Below are 18,585 nucleotides of genomic sequence, written 5' to 3'. Positions count from 1 at the left end.
AGAGATGAGGCCTCTGCGCTTCTTACCTTGGCCAGGCCTGAAAGGAGCTCTAGAGCAGCCAGGGAAATACTCATGTCCTGCCGCCACTGAGAGTTGAGCCTTTGGGTAACCAGGTGAATACTGCGTATCAGGAGTCCAGCAGCTGTATCTGTATTAAGAGCTAGGATGTAACCCCAATGCCACACACCACAGGGAGGGAAAACAACTAAGCATTAGTAACAATAAGCAAAGCAATCCAACGGGCACAAACTGACGCAGACACAATAAGCACGAGAAACATCATTATCACACGGGCCCAGAAGAGGAGTTGTAGCCAATTTCACAAAGGTTAACCAGCACAACATTCTAGCATGTTACATATCTAGCCCATGGTAGGATTTAACCTCAGAGCAGAATTCCATCAAATCCAAAAGACGAACACACTAAGATTTAATTTACAAATTCAAATCCAAAAGCATTTTAGGTAACAAGCTAAACATAGCTACATTTAAAAAGGGATGATGAAACCCATTACAGGAGTATCCCACGAACTATATATGCGTGAGTCTGTGTATTATTGGAGGCACTTATATAATAAAAGCTCAAATTTTTAGTGCTTTAAGGAAAAATCCCCCCAAAGCTTCTATTAAAATCAAACTTTGGGGTCAAAACCACAGAGAAAGTAATTCATGCAATAGGACTAGTTAACTTTCTGGGTCCACACACACTTGAAATGTAAGGAAATTAGCATTACCCCACCCCGCCACTACTAGGTTCTCTATTTTTCTTTTCAATTGTAAATTTAAAATGAATGAAAAATGAATTATTATTTTGCTAAAAATAAGTTAGACTAAAATTGAAATCAGAAATGAAAGTGTTGGGACATTATACCTGTCGATCCTATTGGGAAGAGGGCAGTGACAACAGAAAAAGGAACGGTCATTAAAGAGAGACATACAAGTAGCACACTAACACAGATTTGGATATTTTAGCAAAACTTTTTAGAACACTGTCAGCACAACTTACTAGGATTTCATACTGAAATCAGTTGCTACAGATGCTTTAAGCCCGTCTGCCGGGACACAGGTAGGAATGTAAAAACTGCTTACAATTTCAATTCACATTTTTATTCTGGTCTCATTAAACATTAGTTTTCTAATTATTGGAAACTCCCAACCCTCATAAAGGAGTAACGCAAACATGTACTAAAGTGCAATTTTAAATGAGACACCTCGATGAAGACATTATTTATAACAAAGAAAGTTTAAGTTCTATTTATAGATTTTTTTTGTTTTATATACATCTGACATGCTGAAGAGCTGAGTGCAAATTTAAGCCGCGCAGACATGCATTTTAAAACACAGGCTAATTGTGTTGGAAAAAGTCCATTCAAAATAAAAACAAAGTCATCTTCAGGCAAACTTCAAACCTTATACTCAAGTGGAAACACTTAAGTTGGGCTAGGGGTGAAGTTGTATGCACACACTTTCAAAAGACACCTCAGTTATCTGCAGCAATATTACAATAGTAACAGGATCTGATCTAAGGTCACTAAATTAGGCAAATGAAGAACTCCGAAATGAAACAACAAACCTAAGCATAAATGACACTGTAGGTTCCCTTCAAACTGAGTTAATTAGTGCACACAGATTCAATACATCCAATACTGTAGCACAAACACAAAAATTCAAACACACAAACTCAAAAAACAACCCCTTATAGTAAAAGGAAAATATTTTATTAGGTGGGTTACTTTGGTTTTTATATTTTAAGGAGTCACAATGAAATGATTTCCTACCCTTGGTTTAAAGCGCACTCAGGTACGCTAGCCAATTCACTGCAGAACTCAGCTTCAAATATGAGGAAGTTTTTAAGTGTGCAATTCTGACATCTAGCAGTTTTTTACCCAATCGCAGCCACATTTCCTTTTCTCATACACTCTAAATGGACCGTAAGTGTTGTAAGAGAGCGCTGCCGCACAAAATTTACTCGGCAACAGGTTTAAAGGGATTGTCGCACAATTCTACATAGTTCAGCCATTGCCCGGTTAGATAGAAAAGCTAACGGACCAGGAACTAAAGGCTTACTGATATCCTCTCTGCTTAAGAGGGAATGCTCGGAGAAGCAAGTCAGCCAAAATCAAAGAACTAAACTCGGCACGATGGCGTGGAACAGCGATCCTCAGGGGCTTTGAGCAGAAGAGACCAGACCATACTTACCGTAATCCCTCAGGAGAGCTTGTGCGGGTCTCTCACTGTCTGGAGTCGTGGGCTCGGTACTCCCTCCGCTTGCTGAGCTGATGCCGCTGTTTGTGCGACTGTGACTCTTCAGGTTGTTTTCTCCGCCGTTCTGGTCAATGGGAAACATAGCCTCAGCAATAGTACAGCCACTGACATTTCACTGATAAAAGTCAATCCATCGATGATATTTAGGGAGCGCTTGCTGTGTGCGGAACACTGTACTGAGCGCTCGGGAAAGATGGATAAAACAGAGTTGGCAGACGCGATCCCTGCCCACAAAGGGCTTACAGTCTAGAGGGGGTCAAGGTCGTCGGGGAAAATGTGTCAAGAGATAATAATAATAATGATGGTATTCGTTAAGTTCTTACCAGTGCCATGCACTTTTTTAAGCGCTGGGCGGCTCAGCCATCCAAAGACAACCAAAGTGACATGGTGGAGTCCTTTCACAAAATAATAATGGAACTCCTGATACCTTTTTCAATTTACAATCTTATGGTATTTGTTAAGCACTTACTGTGTGCCAGACACTGTTCTAAGAGCTGGGGCAGACACGAGCATATTGGGTTGCTCACAGATGGGGTAACTGAGGCACAGAGAAGTCAAGTGATTTACCTAAGGTCACATAGCAGACAAGTGGTGGAGCTGGGATTAGAACCCATGACCTTCGAACTCCCAGGCCCAAGCTCTATCCACTACGCCATGTTCTTCTCGACAAAACCCAAGGTTGCATTTTAGGAAGTCATTTGGGGAAGGAGGATAGAGAACTCAAAGAAGTCTGGCCCTCTGATTCATTTATTTGACCAAGACAACATTTCTCTACTGGGGATTACGACAGAGGAAATGAATGTTCTTACCATTTCCATCTGACAGCCAATGGCTTCTAACAGGGCAGAATCCTGGACAATATTTAACATTGCACCTATAAGAGAGTAAGAAAAATTTGTATGAAGGATATGGAATGCATACCCCATTATTACTAGAACTTAAATGAGTATCTAAAATAGATACATGACAATTAAAATGATTTTTTCAGATATTCTTTATGGTCCTCAAAAAAACCCCAAAACTGATCCAAGTCTCCAAAATGAAGGGGCTTGGTCTTAGACTATGGAAAAACATTACCAAAACCAACAAAAGTCTTAGCAACAGGAAGAATGTCAGAGTTTTTTAAACAAATATTACATGTTAAGATGCATTAAGGGTAGCTCCAGACTCCTTTTCTGAGAAAATTTGGCAGTTCCTCCTCTAGAAACACATACCAGTGGAGACACTGCCAAATGGACTCACAATTTTTGATGAGAAATTGCTAGAGTAAATTGAAGTCCTATTACGTAAAAAAGACTTTCCTGGTTGAGCTTGGGCTGAGGTGCTGTTTCAAGGAATGAATTTTCCTTTCCATGTACATGGATCATCCCCTAGGAGTGAGAGCAGATTACTCTGAAGGCTACCATAGCAGTGTCCAGACCCCCCATTTGGCTTTCCTTAGATTCACTGCAAGAAGGCATATTTACACTTCAGTACCTGAATGGTTTTCATTAAGTTTCATTCCACAATCTACACAAACTCTACTTTGGACCCACGGTCTATTTATTTATTCTTTGGCCTGAAGCACCTGGTAATCCCGCTAATGTTTGCTGAATGATGTGATCCTATCTATATCTATCACTCTTTGTATGTATAAAAATCTCAATTTGTTTCCCCTCAAAGTTTATCTTTAGTTTCATGTCCCACTTGTAGACAGGAAGGAAATGGACCCATAAAACAAATGCTATGTTTCATCAAGCAAATAAATTAGAAAAAGAAAGGTTGGGAAACAAGAAGCAAATCTTTATCAACCCTAAGCCATAATCAGTCCTCAATTAGCATTTATTCATTCATTTGTTAAGCGCTTACTATGTGCCAAGCACAATAGTAAGCGCTGGGGGAAAGACATGATAATCAGGTCAGATGGTCCCTATTCCCATATGGGGCTCACCATCTAAGAAGGAAGACCAAATACTGAATCCCCATTTTACAGATATGGAAACTGAGGCAGTAAGAAGTTAAATAACTTGCCCAAGGTCATAGAGCAGGCAAGTGGCAGAACTGGAATTAGAACCCAGGACCTCTGACACACAGGACTGTGCTCTTTCCATTAGGCAACGCCACTTCTGCGTGACGGAGATCAGAATTCACATGGGTGAGGATAACTCATCCCCATCCCTTCTACACTTTCACTTGAAAAATGTATTGCTTATACTAATTTTATTTTCTTTGGTCTAAATAATCATTAGGGGTCAGTGTCAAAAGAACCACCCGTTTCATCAAGTTTGGGCTCCCATTCGGACCCTCATTCACACTAAACACATTCTGGTCAGCTCCATCTGGAGCTAGCACTTCAATCAATACTCAGTTTGAGTATTTCGTGTGTGCGGAGCACTCTACTAAGTGCTTGGAAAAGTATAATTCAACAAAGTTAGTGAAACATGTTTCAGGCCCACAAGGAGCTTGCAGTCTACCGGAGGGTTCAAGTTCTCTCCAGGGACATCGGCTCTCTTGGGTGAGTGCACATCAGGTCATTTTGCTCCAAAAAAAGACACAAAACAAACCTAAGATCATTTGGGTGTTGTTGGGGTCCGTTTCAGTTTGCAAAGCTCCTATCAGTATATTCACGAGCCTCAACTTCAAGGACAGGAAGGTCACAGGTTTATCATTCGAAAAGCCATCATCATTACTAAACTTTCCTTCCAGGACGACCTGAAGAAGAAATGAATAAAATTTAATGGTAAATACTATGTTACACGGGCAGTTTTAGCAGGAACAAAGCTGCCTGAGACTGGGAGGGGGAAAAAAAATCGCTGATGCAGCCATAACTTCTAAAGTCTTCCACCTAGCTTATTTTGTCTTTTGTGGATTTCTAAGACACACATGATTTGCTCTCAGCCACGAAAAGAATTCGGGGGTTAAGCAAATGACAAATAAAACAGTGCCCTCTGAGCACCCAAAGCTATTAGCTCAATTATCCTCACTTTAAAACTTCGTTCATTTATATTTACTGAGAGCCTACTGTGTTCAGAGAGTACCGTCCCAGGTGCTTGGAAGAATTTCAGTAAAACACATCATCTCCGGAATCTCTGTCAGAGAAAGATTCCTCACCCCATTCCTGACGAAGTCTCAGCCTCAAATTAAGCATGTACAACCAAACAGAGAAGGAGAGGTTAATTTAAATGTGGTTACCTCAGACTTTACAGTGCCAAAGTGATGAGGGAGCGGCAACAAGGAAAGTAGGATGTTAATTGAAGATCTTCTCAGTTCTATTGGATTTATGTAGGTTTTGAACTTGGAGAGTTCTCTGCAAATAGAGTTTTATCAATAGTTCAACAGTTCTACTAACTACACCCACAGAATAATCTTAAATACGAAGAGTTGCCCTTAATCCCACGGCGAAGCAACAATTACAGCGTGGCTCAGTGGAAAGAGCCTGGGCTTCGGAGTCAGGGGTCATGGGTTCGACTCCCGGCTCTGCCACTTGTCAGCTGTGTGACTGTGGGCAAGTCACTTAACTTCTCTGTGCCTCAGTTACCTCATCTGTAAAATGGGGATTAACTGTGAGCCTCACGTGGGACAACCCGATTACCCTGTATCCACCCCAGCGCTTAGAACAGTGCTCTGCACATAGTAAGCGCTTAACAAATACCAACATTATTATTATTATTACTTTCCCCTAGCTTTTCAACTCCCAAACCTCTGATATTGAATTCAATGGGGACGGGATTGGGTTTCTCTCTACAGGAAAGATGCTAGAAGGTCTATGGCCTAAATTCAGTACATCTACTAGTTTTATGCCTTCTGGCCTTAGCCCCGGCCCCTCCGATTTCCAAACTGGCTCCACCCCAACACCCTCCGAAAAATTTTGCAAGGCGGGGGCACCGAATACGGCCAGGATGGGGAGTCTAATGACCCATCCTAAACGGAGCCAAACAATCATTCGCTACAGACTGATGCAAAAAACGGGGCTTACCTATCGGGCAGAATAGTTTCCAGAGCTGAAATAAAGTACGGTACCACAACATCAATCCCTTTCAGGTCACAGCAGAACAAAGGAGGAGAGTTTAGAATAATGCTGGCCAAGACAGGATGGCACACATAATCAGTTATCTGCAAACCTTGAATTAAAAGCATGTAAAATCTAGGAAAGCAAGAGAGATATTTTAACATGCTGAATATAAAATACACTCGACTAGCAAATGTAAACAGATGATTAATATTACCTTTATCATTACACCTCCCCGCAACCCTACAACATGTACACCTCCTGAAAACTAGCTCTTTTCAGGCCTGCTACTTACTGAGCTCTTGTCTTATGCCGTCGAGTCGTTTCCGACCCACAGCTCTAGGTGGCCCCAATTGTCAGCCCTTGCAGAGGACTGAAAGTCTCTCTGTGTGGACAGCTTATTTAGAGTACTTTAGAGACAACATAAAAGGCGCCCCTGTAAACACAGCTCGGTGGCAAAAGGATTAATCTTACAGAGGACTAATTGAATTTCTGCAATGCTGGCCAGAACTGCCTTGATGCTACCATAAATCTGGTATCACTGTTGCAATTCCAGACTACAAGAGCACTGGCAATGCCTTAAATCATTCTGGGCTTAAGTGCAACTGAACACGTCCACTTTCAGGCACTGAAAACAAAGCAAAACAAAAAAAAAAAAACTTCAAACCTCCCCGGCCCCGAAGAGTTTCCCAGCTGGTAAAGTCATTTCCCAATCTTCAGAGACCTTGACTAACTTTCACACAAAATCTGTATGCTGGCGGTTATTTCTGTACCCTTAGAGACTCATCTGCTTACTGTTATTCCGGCATTATTTACAATGCTAAGACATACTGGTGTTCGCTAATATCCAAGTGCTCATGCTAGGTCACTTATTGAAGAAGCCTCTTAATGAATTAAATGTTTCTTCCAGGACTAACCACTTGCAGTAGGTTTCAGGTCAGTGATTTTTAAAAATGTGATTTAAGGAATCATTATACAATCTTCAGAGAAGTCAACATTTTTAAAAATATCATCATCAGTGATATTTATCCAACCCTTACTATGCACAGAGCACTGTACTAAGCTTGGGAGAGTACAATGCAACAGAGTTAGTAGTTGCATTCCCAATGCTTTAAATGATAAATTATTTATATTAACAGCTGTCTCCCCCTCTAGACTGTGAGCTCGTTGTGGGCAGGGAAAGTGCCTGCCAACTCTGTTGTACTGTACTCTCCCAAGCGCTCAGTACAGTGTTCTGTGCACTATAGGCACTCAGATACCTTTGCTGACGATGATGCAAACAAAGGTTTAGCAATACTCATGTTTACTCTGAAGCTTCATCTTCATTTCATATTTCAGTCTTTATGTAAATTGACTTCTAAGACTCATTGTTCAAGGTTTAAAATGCATCTCAATTTAAATTACAGTCTACATGAATCTGGCAAAATTTAGGATTTAATACCATTTACGCTTTTCCAAATTTCCATAGTGATTACGGAAAAAAGGCAGATAAGCAAAAACAAAAAAACCCAAAACTCCCCAGAAAAGAATAAAATCGGGGACCTGGATAAATAAGCCGGAAGAATCTCCTCTCCCGTCTTCTTGCTACAGAAAATCCTACACAGTGTCCCACAAGCTTCCGCTCTTCCTGCTTCGTAGTTGTCAGGAAATTCACTTGCGTCGAACATGGGATTGGAAGTCATGGTGTCGGTGGACAGTTGGGATCCTTTCCGGCGAAACTCCATGTTGGTTTGTGTTGTTATCGCTGGGAAAAGAAAAGGAGGGTTTCATTGTATGTGTCAATATGCCAGTTAGGCTCATGGGATCCTGGACACAAAGATCAAATTTTGGGATTAGCAAAGTAACCGCTTCACTGCAATCAAATCATGCTTAGGTTTAGGGCTATTTGAATTCTTCCTTGAGAATTGTTAAAATTTCATTCACAGCAGCAGTGCTAAATTTAAAATACTCTATAAGCGGTTTTCAATTTGCATGTTCGATCGACTTTATGACTATATATAGTGCAAAGCAGGGCTTTTCTAATCCTTATTTTCTGTTTCTTTTCCTACAGGAGGTACTTGATTCATTTTTTTTTCTTAAGGTGACAAGCAAAGTAGCCAGTGCAGTTTATGTATCTTCCCAGCAGAATTACATTCTTTGTGAATACATTCAGGCAACCCCATGCCAGTATCGGACAGCTTAAAAGCAAAAAACGGTCCTCCCTGATAACGCCTAAAATTCTCCCAAACAAAATACTCAAATAACTTCAGAAGCCAACCAAAAATCTCAACCTGAAGCTGGGACTTAGAGAGGAAAACTTTAAAATTTTTTTTTTTATCTTTTTGCCAAGAACAGGTTATCAGGGTTATTTGCTGTCACAAGAAACAGAAGCCCTTTGACAGTTGGTTTTACTTTTGATCAGTAAATTCACATTATGTAGAAAACCATTCCAAAATATTTTAGCAATCTACAAAAGTGTTCGTGTAAAAATGGTTTCGCATTTTATGAACAATTTTATGGAATAAGTAGCAAAGCACAAATCTTTATGCAACTTCCCATGAGCCATTTTTGTCCTGAATAAGCTATCCAGCAATAATATGGAATACTGGGAAAAGCACTACATGCAGAATGCATACAAAATCAAACAGGCCTGTTTAAAAGTAAGCTTAAAGTTTAAAAGAAAAAGAAACAAAAAAGCCAAAACACGGTTAGTGCAAATTCCTGGGATTCATGACATGACCAGACTAGTGTACAAAGGTAATGGGATTGATTCAGGCAGATTAATTTGCTTTTGCCAACAATCTTCCCCATTCAAAACACAGAAAAAAATTATTTTTCCTTCCCAAGTGCAAAAGCTACAAGAAACAATGACGATGACATCACAAAGAAAAATGGAATTATGGAAAAAATAAAAACATGATCGCAATTAAGGAGAAGCTACTGATTCCTACTTACAAGATTTATAAGAAAGAAGAATTTGGATAAAAGATGCTGCAAGATAATAGAAATAAATGGAAACAAATCAAAGGACAGCAGTAGTTATAAAATACTTTAAAGATGGTGAAATTTTACTTAAGTTAAGAAGCTTTCAGCTTTTTAAAAAATTAGATTCAAAGCTTTATGAATACAGCAAGCTAGTTCCAACACATAGGAGATTGGCATTCAGGTCCAAAAATTATGATTTTTGTTGTCATGCAAAACAATGAACGAGGAAAATCCCCAAACTACAGAGAATCAAGGCTTTCGTCTGCTCCTATTAACGTGCATTAGAATTGAAGATTAAAAAACCCCATCCCAGCTCAAGGTCACTTCTATAAAGCACGTGCACTCTCATTTTCGATGGCCACTCACAGATGCAGAGGAGGAGGGTGTGTTCATATTGGAATTCCTTAGGGATGGCTCAAAAAGCTGACTGAACTGTGGGTCATTAGACTAACATGTCTCTCTCTTCTCCCTCATCCACCACCTCTTCCCTTAGGCTGAGACCTCCAGTTCCGCTGAACTCGGGAGCATTTGGTGTCTTTTGCTGTTCTCTGACCTCTCGCTCTCCCTTCCCCACTGGAATCCCACTGTGCTCTGCCTGCCACTTCCAAGAGGAAGGGAGAGGTGTCAGGGCAAATTTGTCCACATGGACAGTTGGCTGGGCACGGAGAGGGAGAAGTGGGGTTGGGAGCGGCAACCTGACTACGACCTTTTCCGAATCCGGCCCTTCCCAAAGGCGTTTGGAAGAGGTCGAGGTGTACTTGCCATCAGAAATACATCAGAACATCAGAAGTACATCAGAACATCAGTACCTCGGAAATACATTCAGCTCTTAGAACAGTGCTTGGCACATGGTAAGTGCTTAAATACCATTATCATTATTATAATCATTAGAAGGCAAAATGTCCATCAATTTAAGAGGGAAAAACTTAAATGGAGACATTTGGGATCAGGCATCCTGGGACCAGCAAATACTGGTTTGAAATGTGCCTTTTGAATCAGTTGGTAACGTTTCACAGGGTCTCCCTAAAGTGCTCTCTTACTTCCTGGATAGCATAAAAAATGGCATAGTCAAACAAACAATGGAAACCATTCAGGAAAAAAGCACAAGACAATACTGTGCATTGCTTTTATTCAAAGACGTCCTAAGCTGCGTTGGATTTTAACTCAGCGCATGTGTACTCAGATTTGAAAGTTGTAAAAAATTTCAGTTTCAAATCCTGGACTTTTGAAGGCCTGATTTCAGAATCAGGAAATTCAGCAAGTTACAATATATATTTATATGATATATGTGAGGAAAAAATGATGCATACTGAAGACCCTAGGAAGAAAATGCTCTCTCTCAACCTTGGGTACAGTAGGTAAGTTAACACATTTTATATTTTCCAAATTCAAATATCCAATATTCCAAAAATTCTTGAATAGTCTTTTTTAACACACTTAGTCTTTGTTTCAAATGCTTAAAAAATTACCGGAGTCAGTTCATCCTCAAAGAATGCAGCCCTGCTAGTAAGTGCATGAAAGCACGAGTTGTTGAATCTGTAGTGATTTACCCAAATTGGCTAGGTTTTTCCTTATAAGTAATTTTCACTCATAGAACAGCTAATATAAACTTTGATATTTGCTCCACATATTTGATATTCACCTCACCCCAACTCCACACCACTTACATATATATCGTTACATTATATATTAAAGATTACTTAATTATTCATATTAATGTCTGCCCCCTTCTCTAGACTGTAAACTCATTGTGGGAAGGGAACACGCCTGCTAATTCTGCTGTATTGTGCTCTCTCAAGCACTTAGTACAGTGCTCTGCACATAGTAAGCGCTCAATAAATAACACTGACTGATTGATAAACTGTCTCCATTTACCCTTGCTAAAATAGTTACCTGTCCATCCCCCTCCTTAGCAGGGAGATGTTCCCTTTTGAAACAGTGAAAAACAAAAACTTGTTTAATTACACTAAAATGAGGTGTAGTACATTTTAAGAAAAATCACTACCTCTGTTATTTGGAGACGGTGACAAATACCACCCAAATATCGTCTACAGAAGGGCTACATATGAAACGGGAAGCCAAGTCTCAGGAATTTTTCACGTGGCTCACAAAATTGGGTACGATTGCATTACAGGCAAGCTTAAGGGCTTCTTTCACAAATGTTCTTGAAAACGGTGACTTTATTTGGAACATCATGTCAGAACCATCTAAAAGTGGGGATTGGCTCCTGAACCAAGGTCATTTATCCTATTTTCAATTATGGGTAAGAGAGCTACATTTATACTGAATCAGAAAGATCTCATAATGGGGTAAACTGACTTTCCCTTCATTGGAAATATAATGAACCTAGTGAGACATTCTGGTCTGTCCTGGCCCTGCCCCGCTCTGCCCTCCTTCTTTAACTTTCTTTCCCTTTGCTCCATTAATCCCCTTCATCTTTTATTAGGATATTTATTAAGCTCTATTACACGTCAGGGGTAGAGAAATCTAAGAGCTGGGTTAGATACAAGTTAATGAGGTTGGACACAGTCCACGTCCCACATGGGGGTCACAATCTTAATCCCCATTTTACAGATGAGGTAAATGAGGTCCAGAGAAGTGAAGTGACTTGCCTAAATTAACACAGCAGACAAGTGGTGGAGCCGAGATTAGAACCCAGATCCTTCTGACTCCAGGGCCGTGCTCTAAGCAAGCCACGCTGCTTCGCGTAAGCTACCCTTTAAAATTGATTTTAGGTTTTCCAGCATCCTCTCCTTTCCCTCAAGACACTAGCGCCATAAAAGAGAGTACTGTTGTAAAGTTGGAACTGATCTGCTGCAAAAGTCAGGGTAGGGTAGGAAATGAGAAACTTTCCAAGTGCCCATCGTGAAATGTCCTGCCAGTACAACTCCAGCCAGCCAGATTAGGAGATGATGGGGACTCCCATTAGAAGGTCCTCCTAAATTTTTATCTCTTGACAAGGTCATAATCATGTTCTTTCTCTGAAATCACAAGGTTCATGAAGTTCACCAAGCACAGCTGGCTCTACTAGTTTTCCAATCTTTGTGTGTGCAATTGAGCCCAATGCTGCCAATATATATGAAAAGGCACCTCGAGTAATTTCCCAAAATAAAAATGCATTAATGCTCTTCTCCCGACCAACACGAAGAGCCAATTTGCCTACTGAAATTAATTCAACAAGGAAGTGACACTTAAATTGGGGTCAGGTCTCCTTGCGTGAAGTAAAACAGATCACAGCACCCCACTGAACTTATAACTCTGACAGAAGGGTGAGCTTGCTAATGCTTGGTACAGTCACAATATTGTCGCTATTCTCCCCCTAGACCGTTAACTCATTATGGGCAGGGAACATGCCTACCAACTCGGCTGTATTCTCCCAAGCGCTTAGTACAGTGCTCTGCACATAGTAAGCACTCAATAATTACCACTGACTGATTGATAAGGGAACAAAGAAGGCAGGGGGAAAAAGAAATCGAATGGGACAAACCATTTTGACAGGAAATTATGGCCTAGGGTGCAACCCTGCCATGGTAGTGGCTCCCTTTACCAAGTTAAATCTCAATGAAGTGAACCCCAAACCTGACAAAACATATTAAATTTGGCGCTGGGGACGTAAAGTGTTTTAGCTGGTGCTGGTGTAGCTGGAAGTAGTTAACTGTGACACACTGCTTGGTTAGAGGGACAGATTGCTTCAGGTATGTAGGAATTGCCAGAAAACGAGGAGATTCCACATTTTTTTTTTTGAGCAATATTTACCGGTCATGCTGCTGTCTCTGTTGATTCCATTATGAAGTTTACAGTGAACAAATGCCGCATCAAACAACCACGATCCAAAGAGGTTCAAAATGCTGTTAACCTTCGGCCTTCTTGGGGCAGGCAGCGGTCGAGGCTCTGAGCTAGTCTGATTTGGACTAGACAGTGGAGAAGTGGAGGATGTCTGGTGTTGAACTTTGGAGGCATGAGCAGTGCTTACCTATCAGAAGTACAGAAATCAGAGGACACCCCCAGATGAAAACTTGAAGGCAACCTCGTACAGATTCAAGAAAACAAAACTAAAGGCGCACCCCGAAGCGTGTTTAAAGGTAAGCCCAAATGACACTCCAAAGGAGAGCATAAAATCTTACTGTGCTCGTTTTCATCGTTGCCTTATTCACAGTAACAGCCCGGTGCCTTCGGTTATGAGGAGGGGTTGTGTTGATCGGAGCGGTGTTTTGAGGCATGCTTAATCTATTTACGGGCGTTGGGGGAGCACTGTCGGATCGGGGCCGGGAAATGCCTGAAACAAGAAAGGAAATGTTCTTAGTTCAAAGCCCTTTTGGACTCTTAAATCGCTCCACCCCACTCAGAGCTACACACCCATAGAATGAAAATACTCTGACTTTTCATGCCTCTGAAATACTTAACAAGTGGTATCATTACTCTTTACAGGAAAGCACACAAATGGATAAAATCCCACAATAGTTGTTTCTGCACAGTGAAAGGACACAAGGAGGAAAAGAGAAAAAAAAAGTTTACGCTGGGAAGGGGCAAAGATCAAAGTAAAAACTGGAGGACCTTTTCTGTGAGACTTCTGGAAGTACCGTGACTTCTCATATGTGAATACCCCACAGTCATTCTACTAACTAAAAGGAAAATTTTTTATAGTAAAAATTGGCTTGATAAAGAAGAGGATTGCTATTTCTCATCTACTACACAAATCACTTGAAAGCCTCTCCCAAAAGAGATTTTTTTTTTTTTTTTTTTTTTAGAAGAGAGCTCATTTTGCTAAAGCAAACTAATGGGATGTTATATAATACTTAGGAAGTAAAATAAACTGATGACCTGGGCTGTGTAAGTCCATAATTAACTTTTAGACTGCTGAAGCCACTTGGTCCTTTTACCTTGACAGCTGAAGCGATTGAGTTTGTTAGTAAGTTTAAATGAAACCTCAAAATCAGAGCAAATTTTGAGCGGAGAGGGAGGGAAGGGTTAAGGGCAGAGTGGGTGAGGAGAGGAGCTTTTTCCACACATCAGGATTAATTCTGGAGACATTTATGCCAGCATAAATCTGGCCAAACAGATTAGATCCACTCCAATTGACATTCTGGGGGGTTGGGGAGTGTGCAGGGGAGGAGGGATAAACTTCCAGAAACTTCCCCAGGATCAAACCAAGCCCTGTGTCCCCTAAGGTCCTGCTTGAAATTCCTAAAACTATCTTGGACTAGACTAGGACAGGAGCTAAGTACTTACTTTGAGCTTCAAAATATCACCCAATCCAACATGTGGGGTGCTTTTATAACAAAAAGGTGCTGGTGGGGTTTTTTTTTAATGCAGTACTTGCTAAGTGCTATGAGCCACACACTGTACTAAGCGATGGGATAGATCACAAGATAATCAGCTTGGACACAGTCCCTGTCCCACTTGGGGCCACCAGTCTTAATCCCTAATTTACAGATGAGGTAACTGAGGCACAGAGAAGTGAAATGACTTGCTCAAGGTCACACAGCAGACACGTGGTGGAGCCGGGATTACAACCCAGGTCCTTCTGGCTCCCAAGCCCATGTTCTAGCCCCTAGGCCATGTTGCTTCTCAAATTAGAGGCCTTCCCTCTATTTTTCACTCCACGGTTGGGGAACATGGGCAAAAGCAGTCTTAGAACCCTCTGTTGTGTCCTAAGTCATTTCTACCACATGCATAAGGACTAGGAGCTAGTCCGACAGCTCTGCATAAAAAGCAGTTTAAAGTTCAAGTGGTAGCCCACACCCTTGACTTACTGTATGATTTTGCTTGAGATATTGATATTCATGGTACTTCTTGAGGATTAAAATGTAAATAGTAACTGGACTACCTAAGAAACTGAGTCCAACTGAATTTTCTCCAGAGCCAATAATTTAAAATGCATATTTTAGACATACAAAATAGCCATATTTTCTGAATAGAAGTCACTTTCTTACAAATCCAGTATTCAGTTAGCCCTACCGCTACTCCAAAAGTACAGTGAAAGGAGTGTGGAAATGCCCTTTCCAACTCTCCGGACTGACACTCTTAGTCATCTACCAAGTGTCCAGTTAGTATATGCATTTTGTTCCCAAGGACTGTGCAGAAAAGGTACAATTAAAGAATATTTCAAAGCTGACTCCTGGATAAATATATTCAGTCTACAACTCCAAAATGTAAGAGGACAACTGCAAATACTGTCTATATCAAAGCCCAATTAATAAAGAGAACATTTCATTTATGCAGTGTTGAGGAAATCATCCATTTCAGAAATTCATGAGAGATCATCCAAAAATCGTTCATCACAAAGAAGCAGTATTCTGTTTGTAGGGTTAAAACCACCACCTCTGTTGGGTTTCCTACAGAGGTATTTCAGGGAATGACTGACCATTTGAAAGTGAAAAATTTGCGCAAAATAAAAACTACTTGGACATCTATTGTGTTTTGTTCCCTTGGATGAAGACAAATTTGATGAGAGCTCTAATTATTCTGCTTCTGCTGCTGAAAAGTACTGTGAATTTAAGAATTTACATCTACTGCACAAATCCAACATCATTACCTACTATACTAGACAATAATGTTTCAAATGAACAGCCACATTATTAAAAATAACCCCCCAAATTAAGCATCCCTCCTTAGAGATCATGAACAATTTCTTCTTTTAGGTGTTAATTTAAATGAGATGAGCCTTGTGAATGTTACAAATTGACTAATTCATGTTTAGGAGGAATAAGTTTGATCTATTATGTTTCCGAGTAAAAATTTTATTTTAATCTCTATAGGGAAAGATACATTTTAGCTTTGATTTTAAATAAAGTGTCCCTCACCACAGTACTCAAATGACATTTTGAAAATAAACAGTGAAACAGACCAAATGGAGAAAAAAATGGCTTTGAGGGCTTAATTTATACAGGGATTACTACAGCAATGAAAGAAAAATTGAAATGACAAATAGCTCAACCCTGCCTTTCGTGAAGTGCGTGAAAAGAAATGGTTGAAAAAAATCCAAATCCAATGCATTTTAAAACTACAGAATGCTGCAACTTTTAAAACTTTATTTTGTTATCATCCACGACCATCATTAAATCATCAACATTAATTATTAACCCACATCCCCAGATTGTTGCAACTAAGAGGGTGCATCAAGTATTTATACCATATATGGGTAACCTGGCCCCCCTACTGTTCTTAAAAAGTGCAGCTCCTAGGGAAGAAGAGAGTTCAGTTTATTTCTTTCTCCAGCAGGCTAGAATATTTTTAGAAATCTTTTCCTTTTGAAAAATAAAGCAAGTCCTTAGGCTACTTGGTGAAAAACTTTCCCCAGAGTTTTCAGTGTTACATAATGATAAATGGACCACATTTTCTTCAAGATGCAGATTTTACAGGCTCAGAAGCTGTCAATGAAAAATATTTCCCCAAAGATAACTGGCAGTTCATTTGGCGCCAATCTGAGGTGCATAAAAGAATCATTCATTCATTCCACCGCATTTATTAAGTGCTTACTGTGTGCAGAGGCACTGTACTGTGCGCTTGGGAAAGTACAGTACAACAATAAACAGTGACATTCCCTTCCCCAAACAAGCTCACAGTATAGGGATGTGAACCACTCCCTTCTCCTGGAAACATTATCCACCCTTGGCTTCACTGACTCTGACTTCTCCTGGCTCTTCTCTTACTGATGCTATTGATGCCTGTCTACTTGTTGTTTTGTTTTGTTATCTGTCGCCCCACTTCTGGACTGTGAGCCCAATGTTGGGTAGGGATTGTCTCTATCTGTTGCTGAATTGTACTTTACAAGTGCTTAGTACAGTGCTCTGCACACAGCAAGCCCTCAATAAATATGACTGAATGAATGAATCTCCCTGGCTGTTCATTCTCAGTCTCCATTGAGGGCTCCTCCTCTGCCTTCCATCCCCTAACTGTGGGGGGGGGGGGGGGTCTCTCAAGGTTCAATTCTGGGTCCCCATCTATGTTTCCATGGAGAACTCATATGCTCCCACAGCTTCAACTACCTCTGTCCCCACAGTTCTTTGAGAAAAATTCTCATTCATCTGAGTCAGTATTATTATTAAAATAATAATAATAGTGGTATTTGTTAAGAACTTACTGGGCACCAAGCACTTTAAGAGTGGCGTATATACCGGATCACCAAATCAAACACAGTCCCTGTCCCACACGGGCTCACAGTCAATGTGGGAAGGAGAACAAGTATTTTATCTCCATTTTACAGATGAGGTAATTGAACCATGGAGATGTTACATAACTTGGCCAGAGTCGCATTCCAGGCAAGAAGCAGAGCCAGGATTAGAACCCAAGTCCTCTGACTCCCAGACCTGTGCTTTTTTCCATTAGACCATGCAGTTTCAAAGTATAAGTGGCTTGCAACTGAGCTCTGACCACCTACCAGCCAATGATCTCAAAGGGCTGTAAAAAGTGAGCGTGACCATTTTACAGATGAGTCTATAAGAGAGATTCAAAACAGTTGGTCTACCTAGATCTGACAGCGCACTGGTAAAGCTAATCAATGCCGAGGATTCAGGAGTTGCAAAGTGGGAGCCTCGGAAAGATGGCAAAATTCACGTCTGGATAATATCCAGTACCATGCCAAATGATATCTTAGTCGATGGGGTTGCTGCCTCCGCAGCCTGAAAATCTGGACTGTGTCTGTCTGGTTTGGCGTGGTTCCATGGGAGGTGGGCAATCACTGTGGTGCCTGGGGGATAAGGCCCAAGCCAAGTTATCCCAGTTTTGAGGTCCAAAGAGGTCAATTCGCTCCCAGAATTAAGTAAAGCTTGGGCCCTTCCCTTCTCAAACGTTAGGAAGGGCAGTCACTATTTTCATCTTTACTAAATTTAGTGCAACAAGGCATCCAAGGAGCCAAACTGGCCAGGCAGCCAGAAATTCAAGAATGAAAGATCGGGGCGTTGAGTCGGAACAGAAATGCAAGTTTTGAGACAGCAGCATAGGAAATGAAGGTCAGGGCTTGAAAGTCTCTTCTGGCTCTGAAACTATGCGCTTGGGAAAACATCTCCATTTTAAATCCTACAGAATCATAAATAAATGTGAACTGTACCTAGAAATGCATCCACCAGACAGCTGATTCCACGCATGGCACGAAAGAATATTTGAGGCAGATGTTTAAGGCAGGGATACTGATTCAATTCTTGAGTCATTCCACTCACATTCAGAAACTGCTCCTGAAATTTGGGGGTAGAGCTTACAATTGCTGGGTTACTCAAATCCACGGGATTACTAGAGAGAAAGAGAGAGAGAGAGAGAGAGAGAGAGAGAGAGAGAGAGAGAAAGTTTTATTTTACTAATAAATTATGGTACCTTAAATATAAATTTCTAAAGCACTAGAAATAATGATTCAACCTAATAAATAACTCTATA

The 18,585-nt window shown here is 40.6% G+C and overlaps 1 protein-coding gene across 7 annotated transcripts in view; it reads right to left on the bottom strand.

Moving 5' to 3' along the window:
• RALGAPB (Ral GTPase activating protein non-catalytic subunit beta) overlaps positions 1 to 18,585 on the bottom strand; it is a 99,541-nt gene that overhangs the window by 35,878 nt on the left and 45,078 nt on the right. Inside the window, exons 7-18 of one of the 7 annotated variants that reach the window (XM_029070057.2) lie at positions 18,266 to 18,444; positions 13,341 to 13,492; positions 12,973 to 13,189; positions 9,187 to 9,222; positions 7,795 to 7,996; positions 6,220 to 6,387; positions 5,436 to 5,550; positions 4,808 to 4,955; positions 3,074 to 3,138; positions 2,199 to 2,328; positions 871 to 879; positions 27 to 160 (exon numbers count right to left, since the gene is read on the bottom strand). In XM_029070057.2, the coding sequence (XP_028925890.1) occupies positions 27 to 160; positions 871 to 879; positions 2,199 to 2,328; positions 3,074 to 3,138; positions 4,808 to 4,955; positions 5,436 to 5,550; positions 6,220 to 6,387; positions 7,795 to 7,996; positions 9,187 to 9,222; positions 12,973 to 13,189; positions 13,341 to 13,492; positions 18,266 to 18,444 (1,555 nt within the window). The remainder of the gene's footprint in view (positions 1 to 26; positions 161 to 870; positions 880 to 2,198; positions 2,329 to 3,073; positions 3,139 to 4,807; positions 4,956 to 5,435; positions 5,551 to 6,219; positions 6,388 to 7,794; positions 7,997 to 9,186; positions 9,223 to 12,972; positions 13,190 to 13,340; positions 13,493 to 18,265; positions 18,445 to 18,585) is intronic. The other 6 variants (XM_039912958.1, XM_029070058.2, XM_029070060.2 and 3 more) reach the window with 6 other exon arrangements.

The sequence above is a fragment of the Ornithorhynchus anatinus genome, chromosome 8, assembly GCF_004115215.2.
Source record: "Ornithorhynchus anatinus isolate Pmale09 chromosome 8, mOrnAna1.pri.v4, whole genome shotgun sequence".
Lineage (NCBI taxonomy): Eukaryota > Metazoa > Chordata > Mammalia > Monotremata > Ornithorhynchidae > Ornithorhynchus > Ornithorhynchus anatinus.
The sequence above is the reverse complement of the archived record's forward strand: the minus strand, read 5'-3'. Positions and strand labels throughout refer to the sequence as shown.